This window comes from Papilio polytes, unplaced genomic scaffold (assembly GCF_000836215.1).
Source record: "Papilio polytes unplaced genomic scaffold, Ppol_1.0 DF821956.1, whole genome shotgun sequence".
NCBI classification, from domain to species: Eukaryota; Metazoa; Arthropoda; class Insecta; order Lepidoptera; family Papilionidae; genus Papilio; species Papilio polytes.
The window spans coordinates 2230497-2244150 of record NW_013527248.1 but is presented as its reverse complement, the minus strand read 5'-3'; the positions used below and the strand labels follow the sequence as shown (position 1 = coordinate 2244150).

At 35.1% G+C, this 13654-nt stretch overlaps 1 protein-coding gene across 2 annotated transcripts; it reads right to left on the bottom strand.

The window, feature by feature from the left end:
* LOC106107622 (PAB-dependent poly(A)-specific ribonuclease subunit PAN2) lies at positions 1-13279 on the bottom strand. Of its 2 annotated transcripts, none has more exons than XM_013288553.1 (21): positions 13085-13279; positions 12791-12951; positions 12396-12565; positions 11939-12059; positions 11132-11331; positions 10573-10798; positions 9944-10080; positions 8629-8778; positions 8145-8241; positions 7979-8074; positions 7568-7684; positions 7371-7452; positions 6815-6969; positions 5653-5899; positions 4901-5037; positions 4052-4260; positions 3693-3774; positions 3022-3113; positions 2440-2554; positions 1333-1505; positions 1-722 (listed from the first exon to the last, which is right to left on the bottom strand). In XM_013288553.1, the coding sequence occupies exons 1-21, from the start codon at positions 13134-13136 to the stop codon at positions 572-574; spliced, it is 2970 nt and encodes a 989-aa protein (XP_013144007.1). In that variant the 5' UTR covers positions 13137-13279; the 3' UTR covers positions 1-571. The 2 variants fall into 2 exon arrangements, with proteins under 2 accessions (XP_013144007.1, XP_013144008.1); XM_013288554.1 differs by having other exon boundaries at positions 1333-1502.
* Positions 13280-13654: the final 375 nt, after the last annotated feature.

The window sequence follows — 13654 nt, the reverse complement described above, 5'->3', positions numbered from 1 at the left end:
ATGCGAGCCCTTACGACTAAGTGAATTCTCGTATGCGAACCTTAACGACTAAGTGAATTCTCGTATGCGAGCCTAAACGACTAAGTGAATTCTCTCGCATGCAAGCCTTTACGACTAAGTGAATTCTAGTATGCGAGCCTTTACGACTAAGTGAATTCTCGTATGCGAGCCTAAACGACTAAGTGAATTCTCTCGCATGCAAGCCTTTACGACTAAATGAATTCTGTCGTATGCGAGCCTTAACGACTAAGTGAATTCTTGTATGCGAGCCTTAACGACTAAGTGAATTCTTGTATGCGAGCCTTAACGACTAAGTGAATTCTTGTATGCGAGCCTTAACGACTAAGTGAATTCTCGTATGCGAGCCTTAACGACTAAGTGAATTCTCGTATGCGAGCCCTAACGACTAAGTGAATTCTCTCGCAGGCGAGCCCTTACGACTAAATTAATTCTGTCGTATGCGAGCCTTAACGACTAAGTGAATTCTCTCGCATACGGGCGCTATCCTAATTAAAATATCACTCTGCGGGCGCTATGGGGACCATAAACGCCTTTAGAGTGAGTTCCGGCGCTAGGGAGCGTGGTTGTCTGCGGGCGGGTGTCCTGCGGGCGCGGGCGAGGGCGCGCGGTTGCGGGCGCGCGCCGCCGTGTACAGCAGCACGCAGGGAGACTTCCACCATGCGTTGTACTCTACCACCTCGTCGGCGCTTACGGGGACGATGCTGGAAGGTATTACGTAATTAAGCACTACGCCTAATGGTTTGGGGTACTGCTAATCTTGCGGTCTAGGGTTCGAATGCCGATATTCGACTGTCTTGAATATCCTAGCCTAGAGCTTAGTTGGAATGGTTAAAGGAAATATTAGTAGATTAACAAAAATCTATTGTAAAAAAACGGTCTAACGGACGGAGTGAAATATTTACATGTAATGTAAATACACATGTCAACTCTAAATTCCATTCAAATTTTGACGTCGGATTATAAGCGATTTAAACTATTCGTTAACGAAGTTAAGAGTTTGAGATTCGTTTCAGTATTCGTCCGGTAAGTGTCCGGTAAGTCTCCTTGAACATTTAAGTAGACTCTTATCTATGTAAAGAAAAACTGACACCTTAAACGTGGGTGAAAACAAAATTCTTACTAAAGACTGCATAAATGCTAAAATCACTATTACATTTAAGGGATAGTTGGTAAAAATGACCATAAGATTAAAGACTACAAAAATGTAACAATAAGCACCTGTAATTTGACAAAATCTACTAGGAAATAGATGTTAAACCAATAAAGACACGATTTACGTATAGGAATGTGTGTAAAAAATAAAACAATTACCTTAAATCGTTAAAAAGATACCATTTAGGATCATTATCTTTGCCGACTTGTATGTACGCGACCAAGTTCTTGGGGTTGTCGTCGACGCACACGACCGCCGCCGACAGCGTGTACTCCTCCTCTGAACGACCCTTTAATTTCTTCTGCTTGTTTAGTTCTAGACTTAATTCCTTCTAGAAGAAACAAATACAAAAAAAAAACAAAATAATACAACATAGTAGAATATGAATTTTTCAAATTGTGTTCTAAAGTTAATCTGATTAATACCATAAATGTGAAAGTTAAGATTAATGGATGGATGGATGGATGGATGGATGGATGGATGTTAGTAAGTATCTCCTAAACGTTTAAACGGATCTCTCTAATATTTGACACACTATTTACTTACGAATTTAGTCTAAGACGCATTGTCTACTTATTACTGATTTTTTTAATTCAGCGTTGAGTCGTGTGCGACAGCAAGTCTAGCAATAAATACAGTCTATATCACTCAGTGATAATATAGCTTTCTAATGATGAACAAATTTTTGAAATCAGTTAAGTAGTTTTTTAGTTAATTCGTTACATACAAAAATAGAAATATTTCCTCTTTTACTATTGCTTGCGACTTCGTCTCTTTAGAATTAAAAAAGTAACAAATCTAGCTTATGTTAGTGATAACGTAGCTTTTTATTGGTGAAAGAAATTTCGAAAGGTTCAGTAGTTTTTGAGTTTCTTCGTTACAAATAATTTTTGTTTTCTTTTTATTATAATAGTATAGCTGTTCCCATGCGACTTAATTCACATATAATTATAATACTTTCATTTTATTCTTCACATTTGTCCAATTATCAATTGCAAATGTCAAAATGACATAATGTCAAACCATAACAATCTTGCTTCCTTGATGTTGGCAACAACTTACGGTCTCTTTCCCACATTAAGGTTTTTATCCAAAATATTTACCCCTAAGTTTAACGGCGTGAAAATATATAGCCTAAAGCGTGTCGTAAGTGTAGGGCTTTTAATGAAAATGACAATTATTCAAAAATATGCTGTGATTGCTGACATCATAGGCAACAAGGAAGTGTGTGTTTTCGCTTTATTATAATAGTATAGTTAGATTACCTTATCGTTGATGGCAACATCACCATCCGATTGTTGTCTGATGACGAGGTGGTGTGGCAGCACACAGTTAGATTCCTGCACAATCTTATTGGGTGTAGTTGGAGGTGAAGTTCCACTGGAATAAAACGTATCTTATAAATTTAATTTCCAAATTCATGTTTTTAATACACAGTGCTATAAAGGATCTTTTGAATTCATCGAAATAGCGAAGAGACCGCTGCTCATAGACATTTAAAGGCATAGGAGGGATATTGCCCCTATACGATATCTCCCCTGTCCAATCCATTCTTCCCATCCTTTCCTTGGAAGAGTTTAAAGTTAAAGATGATAGTGTTATTATTTACACTTTATTTTACTTTAGACAATCCTGTAAATTGTTTTTTTACAAATTGACTTTTAGAGCGAGAAATTTAGACAATATAGAACGCTATCTCTTTCACACATTACTTTTGTGGGATTTAAATATGTATAGATGAATTTTCAATAGTTTTACAGTTCTTATATTTTAAACAAGCCTCCATTTTGATCCACATTAATGGTCTTTATTACTATTGAGAAACAGTTGGAAATTAAATAACTTACTTATCAGGATGTTTGAAGCGGCAGCCGGCGCGTGCACAGTTCACTCCGTAACGACACGGTTTAGCTGTGCCGTTCTTTTTAGATGGATCCACCTGAAAGATAAGGTTAACGAGGCGAAATTATTAATACTTTTTGAACTATTAAAGTTACTGGCAACTAATAATTTTGAATACTGGCTGAATGTGCATCGCATGATAGATGTCAACGATCCAATGACAGATGTCAGTTGTCTTTTTTTTCAGCTGCTATTCAAAATTTTAATCTTGTTTTTTATACTTTATTTATTCAACCATGACGTTGGCGAAATTATCGATATAACGATGGGGTCCAGTATTGATTAAAAAAAGAAGAAGACAGTTGTCCTTGAATGGTGGAATGCGTTTTGTTATTATAAAATCAATTGGTTAATATCTGTAAAGGTTTGCAATTCGATTAAATTGTGTTATGAAGTTATCCATTAAGATGGTCAATTAATGATGGAGTTTCTAATGTTACGCGATTGTTACTTCATTATTTCCCACATACGTTTACAATGGAGAATCGTTATGGTGTATATGATCAGCCTTCAGAATTAATTTTACAAACCGCTCATTACACCGATTAGGTTATTTTATGATCTCTAGGTATTAAGCTAAGTTCATATAGATGTTGCTTTTCGAAGTTATACTTACATCTTTTGTTACACCTTTTGACCAAAATGCTTTTTCCTGAGGTGTTACTCCGCCGCAGTTGATAGCCAATATCGGTGGTAACCTAAAATCAATAAATAGTTAACTCACAATAATTAAAGATATATTATATAAGGCTTAATTGATTTTAAAGGTTTTAGATTCACTCTTTAATTCACACAATAACAGTTGTAAAAGCGGTTATCAATTTGTAAGTACAGCGTGCAGTCGGCTCCTACAATTTCAGTCGTTATACCCTTCTTTTTGTTTTTTAATAAATAATATATGACAATATATGCTTAATTAATAAAAATTGGAAAAATTAAAGTAGATACAAAATCTTTAAATAAGTATTATTTGACCTTGTAAGTCGTCCTCGCTGGGCGGTGGGCGTGAACCGCGAGCAGGTGTCGCACCAGGCGGGCGTGCTGCGCCGCGCCGACAGCGACGCCTGCACCAGGTCCGCGAACCCCCCGCACACGCCCACCGTGCCCCCCGCGCCCCCAGCACCCCCCGCACGACACTCCCCGTACTGCAGCAGGCACGCTAGAGTCACTGACTCGCGCTCCTCCTGTTTGCGTTGTCATATTTTTGATCATCCCTTCGATGTAACTAATTATTTTACGGCTCTTACGTCTATTTTTTCGGAGGCGGGCACAAAAAGCGGATCCAGCTTTGGCCTTATGGAGGGGGGGGGGTCACAAAGTCGTGGTCAAGTCAAGAGCATGACAAAATATGTAAATATATTTTGACAAGCTCTTGCCCAACCAGCTCAGGGGGGATGAGGTCATGACCTCCATATCCCCCCTGGTTTCGCCGATGGGCGGCACCGACCGGTTTCAGACCCTGCGGGGGCCCTTCAGGGCGAGACGCGACACGACCGCGAAACAACCGCAGTAAAACTAATAGCCGTAAAATAATTAGTTATAAAAATGTCATACAAAAATTTAAATCAATTATTCCCTTTGATATTTTATAGCCTAACTAGCTTTTGCCCACCACTCCGTCCGTGTGAAATTAAAAAAACAAAAGTGAGTTGCCCATGTTTCCTCCAAGATTTCATCTATGTCTATGCAACATTTCACCGAAATTCGGTGAAATATGGTGTATAAGTTGTAGAGGATAGTCTGGAAGACTACATGGGCTACTCACTTTTGTTTTTTTTTTACCATTCCACGCAGACGAAAGCTAGTATAAATATAAACACAGACCTCTTTATTACACTTAAGGCAGCGGTTCATTTGGTGCCTGCCGATAGCGAACAACTGCGAGATCTCCGACTCCTCGCGCTCCACACACACGTTCTTGGGGAACGTCTCGTTCAGTTTTAGTTCTATTCCGTTCTTAACTGGAATAACATAATATAATAAATTAATAAAACGGAAAACTTGTTTCAAAATATACACCTGGTTAGACATAAAAATTGCTATAAAATAGAATGTCAGTTAATTTATAAGGAAAATATGTCAAATACGACATTTGTTGTTATAATTTTTAATACAGAGAATTTTTATTTTGCATATCAATCAGATAAAAGAACGATCCGCCCAATAGGAATTATTTTCCCATTGGGCCGATTGATTTTATCGAATCGGCCAACAGAAAACACCCAATTTGTTGTATATCTAGGGAAATATTACAACATTGGTGTACTAAAAATAATAGCGATAACGCTATTATTATTCTTATAAAAGAAAAACCAGTAGTAATCTAAATTATCCTTGGATAATTACATTTTGAGCTTAAATTGTCATGTAGAACACTTTACAATCCTAAAATTTCTATAAATAATATAATAAAGTATGTTCAGCAGTGGGCAGAAGATTGATAATGACAATGATGATGATGATAAAGTCAGTTATTTGCCGTTGGGGTAAGCGGGCTTATGATTTTTGTTCCCATTGCGCTGATTGGTGAGCCAATGGGCCCAACGGGAAACATTAAATCTGGTTATTTCACAAACCTTCTTTTGTTAGTTTCGATGAATCCTCGTTATCTTCTTTATTTGTATCAACAGCGCTCACAAACTCCAGTTTAGTGAACTGGAATGCCTCCTTGTATGGGCCGTTCAACACAGCCTGCATCTTCGCAGCGTTCACACGACACACTTTAGGTGGACTGGATTTACTAAGTTTAGCCAATTCCTTGTCTTTCTTCCGAGTTTCTAGTATTTCCGAATGTATTTGATGCAATATAAAACGGATCCAACTCTGAAATGTAAAAAACTTTCGGATAGAAAACTTAGAGCATATTCAAACGGGCGTTTATTTTTAAAAAGGGGTGCAGCGTTAGATATATAAAAAAGTGACAATAATTTGATACGGATTTTGATGACTTATTATTAAAATTTCACAAGAATTAAATCTAAAACTTATAGCAATTTACATTCATGAGAAAATTAGCAGTTTTGGTGATTTCCAGTATAATAATCAGACATTTAAGAAATAGACAAGACATAGCTTACATTTTTTCACCGGTAACTTCTTTAATAGGTACTTTTTTTATAACATAAGGTGGCAAACGAGCAAGCGGCCACCTGAAACCGCCAAAATCGCGAAGCGACCGCTGCCCATAGACATCCGCAATTGCAGATGCGTTGCCTACCATTATACAACGGAGGAGGAGACGCACATAAAGAGGACATTTCCCTTTCCTTTGCATCTCATCCACCGTCAAATTCACTTCCTCTTCCCAACCTCTCCTTATAAGAAAAGGGTGGTAAAGAGAAAGGGACTTAAATTAGGCCTCCGGCACCACACTCATCAGACGAAATACGGAATTACTTCCACTTCACGCCTGTCTTCTGTGTGGTCGTGGTATTACACCTGACGTGCCGGCCTTGCAGTGCTAAGATGTTAAAGCGGGCACTACCACTGGTACTATGATGTTAGTTGTCAAGTTTAGCCACCTCGTGTCCTTGTATTGACATGTTATAAAACATTTTACTATTATAATAAACATTGTGAAAAAAATGTAAACATTTAAATATGATATAGTGACACCTTTTTTATAAAAAAAAATATTTCGAGTGAAGTGTCAAGCTTCCTCTACATACTTTTTGAATCTCTTCGATAATTGATGGTAAATGGAATATGAATTTGTTTGGCTATTTGACTCGTATTTACCTGTATAAGCGCCATGAGGTCAGGTCTGGAGTCAGTGGTGTCGGTGAGTATGAGGCCGAGCGCCGCCGCCTCGGGCACGGTGCGGAAAGCGCGCAGGAAGTTGTTCGCCTGACAGGCGACCCCGTTAGAAGTATCCAACATACGGAATAGGAAGCCTGGAATTCATGATAATTTTTTTCCCGTTGGACCGTTCGAACTGCATCATCAGTCAAATAGATTTTTCCCATTGGGCCGATTGATTGGATTCAACTGCATAATGGGACTCACTATTTACCTATAATAGTCTGGATTTTAATTTTATTAAAATATAGTGTTTCCCGTTGGGCCGATCAGTTTCAAAAAACTATTGAGCCGATTAGTTCTGCGTATTCAATAACATAACGGGTCTAATATTAGGCAAAACAGTCTCAGAGTTCAAAAAATAGCACTTAAATATAAATTTTTCATTGGAATTGCAATTTTCCAACGAGTTTTCACAGATCTAGATGATTAATGGCAACATTCTCATTTAAAAAAAATTACAAGTGTTTTGTACTAATAAAATTATAATACTCACCTAATTCACAGCTCAGGCAGAATTCTTTAGCGCATGTGTGCGCCAAAAGCGTCGCTTTTAATGGTGGAATGTAGTACAAGACCTTAAAATAAATAAAAATAATGTTTAAAAGCAGTTTTCCGTCATATTTCGCTAATAACTTACGTTCAATACAATGTATTTCGCAAATATTCGCATTTATAATATGAAAATATTACCTGCAGCATAGGATTGCAATATGAATTAGGAATTGTCGCCTCGAGACCTGGTAATTTGGTTTTATTGTAACTTTCCAATTCCTCGTTCGATCCATGTTTATTGTAATGAAGATCCAACTGTAATAATATAAAGAAATATATAAATTATAAAGAGTAAACAAACATGAAGAAAACATGAATTAAAGTTGGAAAGAAGTCCTTCTAAATATAATCTATGAAATGAAATGTCAAAGAGTAAGTGAAGTTGCAAACAAAGAGTAAAAATCAATTTTACAAGACATTTAAAATTTTCATTAATACTTTTATTATACTTGCTTTTTTATTTTATAGCGATCGAACATTGAAATGATATTAAAAAAGGGTTGGAATAACATATGTTTTTGAATAAACTCACAAATATAATTTAAATACCTTTTGATAATGTTCAGGAATCGGCAACGTGCTGCATTTATTTTCATATTGTTTGACTTTACTCAAATCCTCCAAATTATCAGTTATATAAGGCATCTGAAATAGAATAAAATTTATAATATAAAAGTTAGAATAAGAAACCTATAGCTATCTCTTTCTTACAGACCTGATTCCTTCTCGTGGTCTTAGGATTGGGAGCATAACCAATGGGTCCTTTCATCTTCATTGTAGAAAGTAATTCAGGATCGATTGGTTTTGGTTTCCTGAAAATATATAAAAAAATTGTTCATTGCCAGAGAGTTTTAAAGAATTTAGTAACATCAGAGACGCCATACTAAGTTATTGATATCTATACTACTATTATAAAGAGGAAACATTTGTATTTTTGTTATTATTTATATGTATTGAAATAAATCAAACAAAATGATAAATAGCATATGTGTCCTTGCATACTATGTTCTATATCTGTGCCAAATCTCATCGAGATCCGTTATTATATTTAAAAGTCAAATATCGGTTAGTGGTGTTTTATAAAAGTATAATTCGGCTATATAGCAATAATTTTTACATAATAAAATAAAATAAGATTATCATAAACGCCTTAATATGGATACAGTCGCGGGATCAAGCTAGTTTATAATAAATCTCACCTGTAAGCTTTCTTGAAGAATTCTGGTGGTAATTCATTGCACCATTTACCATTGTTTAACGTCGGCAACTTTATTGAAGAAAACTTGAATTTTTTGTCTTTCAAACTGGCCGTCGGCAGAGTTGGTAATTGATCCGCGAACTCTGTTTCCCTGTAAATTATTGTAAAAACATTTAAAAATACATTTTTTTTATCGATAATAGGAATAATTAGTGTTAGCTTTTTTAAAAAAAAGGCGCTATCACAATTTATTTTAAGCGAGTGTTTAAAGAACAGTGAAGTTTATCAATGGTGTTCATAATGAGAAAAAAGTAGACCACTTTAATTTATGACTAATGAAATACATGAATCTATCACAAGTTGTATCAGAGATTTACTTTATTATCCTGATATTAAAGAACAATATTGGGATTACAAGTGTATATTTTGCTTGTTAATTGTTATTTTCTATTTGTGTTAATGAACAACAAATGTATCGGAGATTGATGTTGGAGCTTGCTGCTCACTTATTGAAAGAACATAAATGAGGTGTTGTACATTTGATTTAAAGTAATGTTTTCATGGTTGCTATGTGTACATATATTTCGCAGTTGTGTACATTGTACAATTACCAATTTTCAAGCGAAGGGACTCGCTCTTTGCAGGAAGGCCGGGTTGTTAGCTTTTTAACTATTTTTGATGTATTCTGTATTCTTAAAAGTTATTTGATAATGTGTGCTATTTATCAATACATTTATCTTTATTTAAAACAATATTGTTAGAAAAATATTAGGAAACGCAAGGAATAGTGGGGGGTAGTTTTATAAAATATGTCGCAAGGAGTAGCTCGGGCACAGTCGCAGTCTCGGCGCTCAGTCGCCAACAAGTTCAGTCTTTTACTAGTCGTCACAACGGAACGTTCGATATATTTGCGTTGTCGCATTGGAGTTCAGTTTGTGTGTTTTAAAGTAATTTACAAGTATTGGTAATATGGCCGTCTGTCTATATTTTAAAGGTAGTCATTTTTGATAATATCTAACATTAGTAACAAGGTTTTGTTTTAAGGCATTAATATTAAAACTAATTTATATTATTCCAGTATAAACAACTTCACAAAAGGAGGTTCTTGATTTTTTCTAAATTTAATATATTTGTTTTTACATTTTTGCAGTTTTTATCTCGTTTTGTGCGTTTTAAAGGTGATAAATCTTAGTTATTCTGTGAATGTTTGATGTGGTGTGTTAAAACTTACAAAATTTCCATTTTGTACTTATGATTTTACATAGGAGCCATCAAAACATTTGTTTAATTGTAGAACTTTACTGTTAAGGACTCACCTTGAGAAGTTATTAAATACTGGTTCTTTGTTTTGCCGCGGTGAGAACAGATGGAGATGTCCTCCTTGATCACCGAACACTAGAGCCTGGCTAGTTGATGATACGTCCATCACACTCATAGAACTCTGTGTGTCCACCTACACACATAAATTAATCTTACTAATATAAATGCGAAAATTTAGATGACTGGATGTTTGTTATAGTTTATAGCCTAAAGCTGGACAGATATTGATGAAACTTGGCATAGATGTAAAACAAAGTCGAGAAAGCTATTGGCTTGTTTACTTTTATTCTATATGGACAAAGTAGCATGCGAAAGCTAGTATATTATTTAAAAAAAAACGCTCAAACAGATGAACTTTAACTTTGAGACAAATAAAATTAATGCACAGAATTATATAAAACTATTTATTTTTAATAGTTGTGTAAATAAACGACCACTTATTTAAGCTTAAATCTGAACTGCAGTTAAGTAATTGAATTACGAATTGATTTCATTTTTCTTCTAATTTATTTTGTATTTCAATTTTAAATGCATTAAAGTCCAATATAAAGCTGATTTCTATATCCAAATCTTAGCATATCTTGTCATAGAAAAATAATCAAGAATATTCACAACGGAAGCCTACCTGGAAAATAGACTGTTTCTCCTGCGGTGCATTAACATGCAACAACGCGATATGTCCATCCCCTGACAGTGCCACCGCACGGCCAGAGAACGCGGGCAGGAAATGGAGTAACATTGGAGCGGCTGCTGTATGTATTGACCGAGCTCGGTCCACTGAAGATGTACCCTTAAGACAACGTAGATCCCACACTACTACATAAGGCTCTGCTACCGCAACACCCCCAGCGCTGAAACATAATTACTAGAAAATCTATTATCATCACCAGCTATATACATCCCCACTGAAGGGCTCGGAGCCTACCCTAGTAATATTCCTAGGGTAGGCTCCAAGCCAATAACTTAAGAAACTCGTCAGACTAAAATCTTCTATTACTTACAAGAAACACATAAAATCTAAATATTATAAATGCGAAAGTTTGGATGGATGGATGTTAGTTTGTAGACTATACAGCTGAATCGAATCTTAACAAAATTTGGCACAAAAATACACATAAATTAAAACATTTTTTATTTAATTCAACCAAAAGCAGACAAGGGCCACAGTTATAAGTTATACGTACGATTGTGTAAATCCACACGATATCAGTAGGTCTCCCTGCATATCCATATCTGATAGAGAATTATTATGGGCTTTGAATGTATGTTCCGATGCATTCGGAGTCCTAAGATCTCGTAGTGATATATGTCCGTTAGCACTCCCGCAGGCCAGTAGAGAAGCGCCTCCATTACGCATAACTACACAACCATCTTCTTTTATAGGCTAGAATAAACAATACACTTATTATTTGTTTATAAGTGACAAAAATATTTGTAAAGACACTAAAATATCTTGCTAATATTATAAATGCAATTATTTCGATGGATGGATAGATGGATATTTGTTAGAGTTTATAGCCTAAACAGCTGAATGGATCTTGATGAAATTTGGCATAGATGTAGAGGATAGTCTGGAAGAACACATTGGCCATACTATTGTCATTTATAATTACACAAATGAAAAATAACAGTATACAAATTCTCCTTAGAACAGGTACACACCTTTGAGTAAACTATAGCAACAACTGTTGTGCGATTGTCAATTATTTTGCACCCAATTCAACTGTTTAGTTGCCCAACTAAAAATCGTATAGTGTGCGCACCTCCATATAATCAAAGAAATCAACGCGCGACTATACAGTTGTGCGATAGTTTAGTCACAAAGTGTGCACACACTCTTAGTGTTTCATGTCTGCTAATAGCTAGATATTTTGTCTACAATACTGCTAAAACATTCAGAGAAAATCTAATAGTCTCTTAAACTCACTGAATTGTCATGATTATTATACAACATTTTTTTGTGGCAGCTAACTATAATACAATTAACTTACTATAATAGTTTCTGTCATTTTTGTTACATCCAACTCTAATAATTTTCTTTGATGACCTCCCAACATTAGCTTTGTTGGACTGACTTGTAATAAACATTGCATGTCATTCATACTTTCTGATCTGTAATTGAAAAATAATTATATTAATAAGAATCAGCAAAAGCTGATGAATATTTGAAGTACTACAGCCACACTATAGTCCGGTGGAAATCATCTCCCCTACCTCTATTTGTACAAGAAAAGCACTGGAAGGGGGAATATTTGGCTAGGGAGGAAACCAATTAGTAGGGACAACTTAATCATTCTTTGCATACTCTCTTCTATTGATTCAAGTTACACTGAAAAAGTAGATGACTATGAGCCGCAGTTATATGTCTATAATTTATAATAGTATAAAAAATACAAATGCTTTCACATTATACTTCCACTGGTAAAGTTAATGTAATTAAATGTGTACCGGAATGTATGCTTCGGTATTCCTCTACGCATCTGATGACGGAGAATTGTTTTTGTCAATGCATAAATTCCTCTTTCATCTGTCACTATGTCCCTCACTTCTTCTGACTCGTGAATTTGGAAAGATGTATATTTCTGCATACTCGGACCATAATATGATGTAACATGACCCTAAGGAAAGCAAAATATTAAGAAACTAGAATTAAATATTGATTCCTGTTAAAATTTATTGCTGTAACGACAAGGAGATAGTATTTATATAGAAAGAAAAAAATTAAACATTTAAAACAGGATTGTTTTGTAGAATAAAGCTAAAATTAAATATTATTTGCAAAAAACAATCATTATTTTCTAAACACCATAATTATGTGTTTTTTAAAGTACTGTGTTACTTACGCCTTGGTTTCCCATCCATATTAATTCTTCATGTTTATCAAAAACGACAGCGGATACTCCAAATCTTTCCCCGCCATCCACCAATACACTACTCCGCACCTCATATTCTCCTTCCTTTGTTGGTACCAGGAATTGTGGTGAATAGTCACTCCCATAGTCATCTGGGCATCAAAATCATTAAGCAAATATTAAAAAGTTCTTGATTTTTATTTGCGTATATAAACAAAATCGATACTAATATGACCGGCGAAATTATTGCAGAATCTCTGCTATACATTTTGATTGTATACTGACCAGTCAATAGATGTTCCGATTGCAAACAATGTTCCGAATAATGATATTCCATGATTGAGAATTATTACGCGGGACGATTTGCAACACTGTTTATTTTCCTACCATATCAGGGACCTTTTATTTTTATTTTTTAGCTGTTAAAAAATTTAATAAAAGGCAAAGTTTTATGTAGATTTCATGAATGACATTAAAATCTTAAAATATGTCAAAACATCAGTTTGCGTCATTTACGTGTCAATTTAGGGTTGCCCAAACAAAATAAATAACTGCAGGGAATGTTGTCGAAAATGTTTTTGTAAATTACAAGTTATTTTTATAACTTATTTTACATTTATTTTTGACGGGATGGAGACATTTTTCTTGGAGAACTTCGCTTGCTTCTACGTCACGACAATTCGTTGCGAACAAAATCTACATACATAAAAATACGCCGTTACTGTCATTTTGTTTTTATCACTTGCAAAAATAGCTATAAACATGTAAGGAAAATTTAGATCTCACTAAATGGTTGACCCCAAGTAAGCATTTATGGATGATCATATACATTTTATCACTATCTGAACTTCAAAA

What these genes read in the sequence shown, in the direction of transcription:
- LOC106107622 (XM_013288553.1), bottom strand. Translation starts at nt 13,136, where the DNA reads ATGGAATATCATTATTCGGAACATTGTTTGCAATCGGAACATCTATTG. An exon ending in TTCTTCAAGAAAGCTTACAG is followed by an intron (nt 8,242 to 8,628) that starts GTGAGATTTATT and finishes ATATATTTTCAG; the next exon opens with GAAACCAAAACCAATCGATC. An exon ending in AGACCACGAGAAGGAATCAG is followed by an intron (nt 8,075 to 8,144) that starts GTCTGTAAGAAA and finishes ATTCTATTTCAG; the next exon opens with ATGCCTTATATAACTGATAA.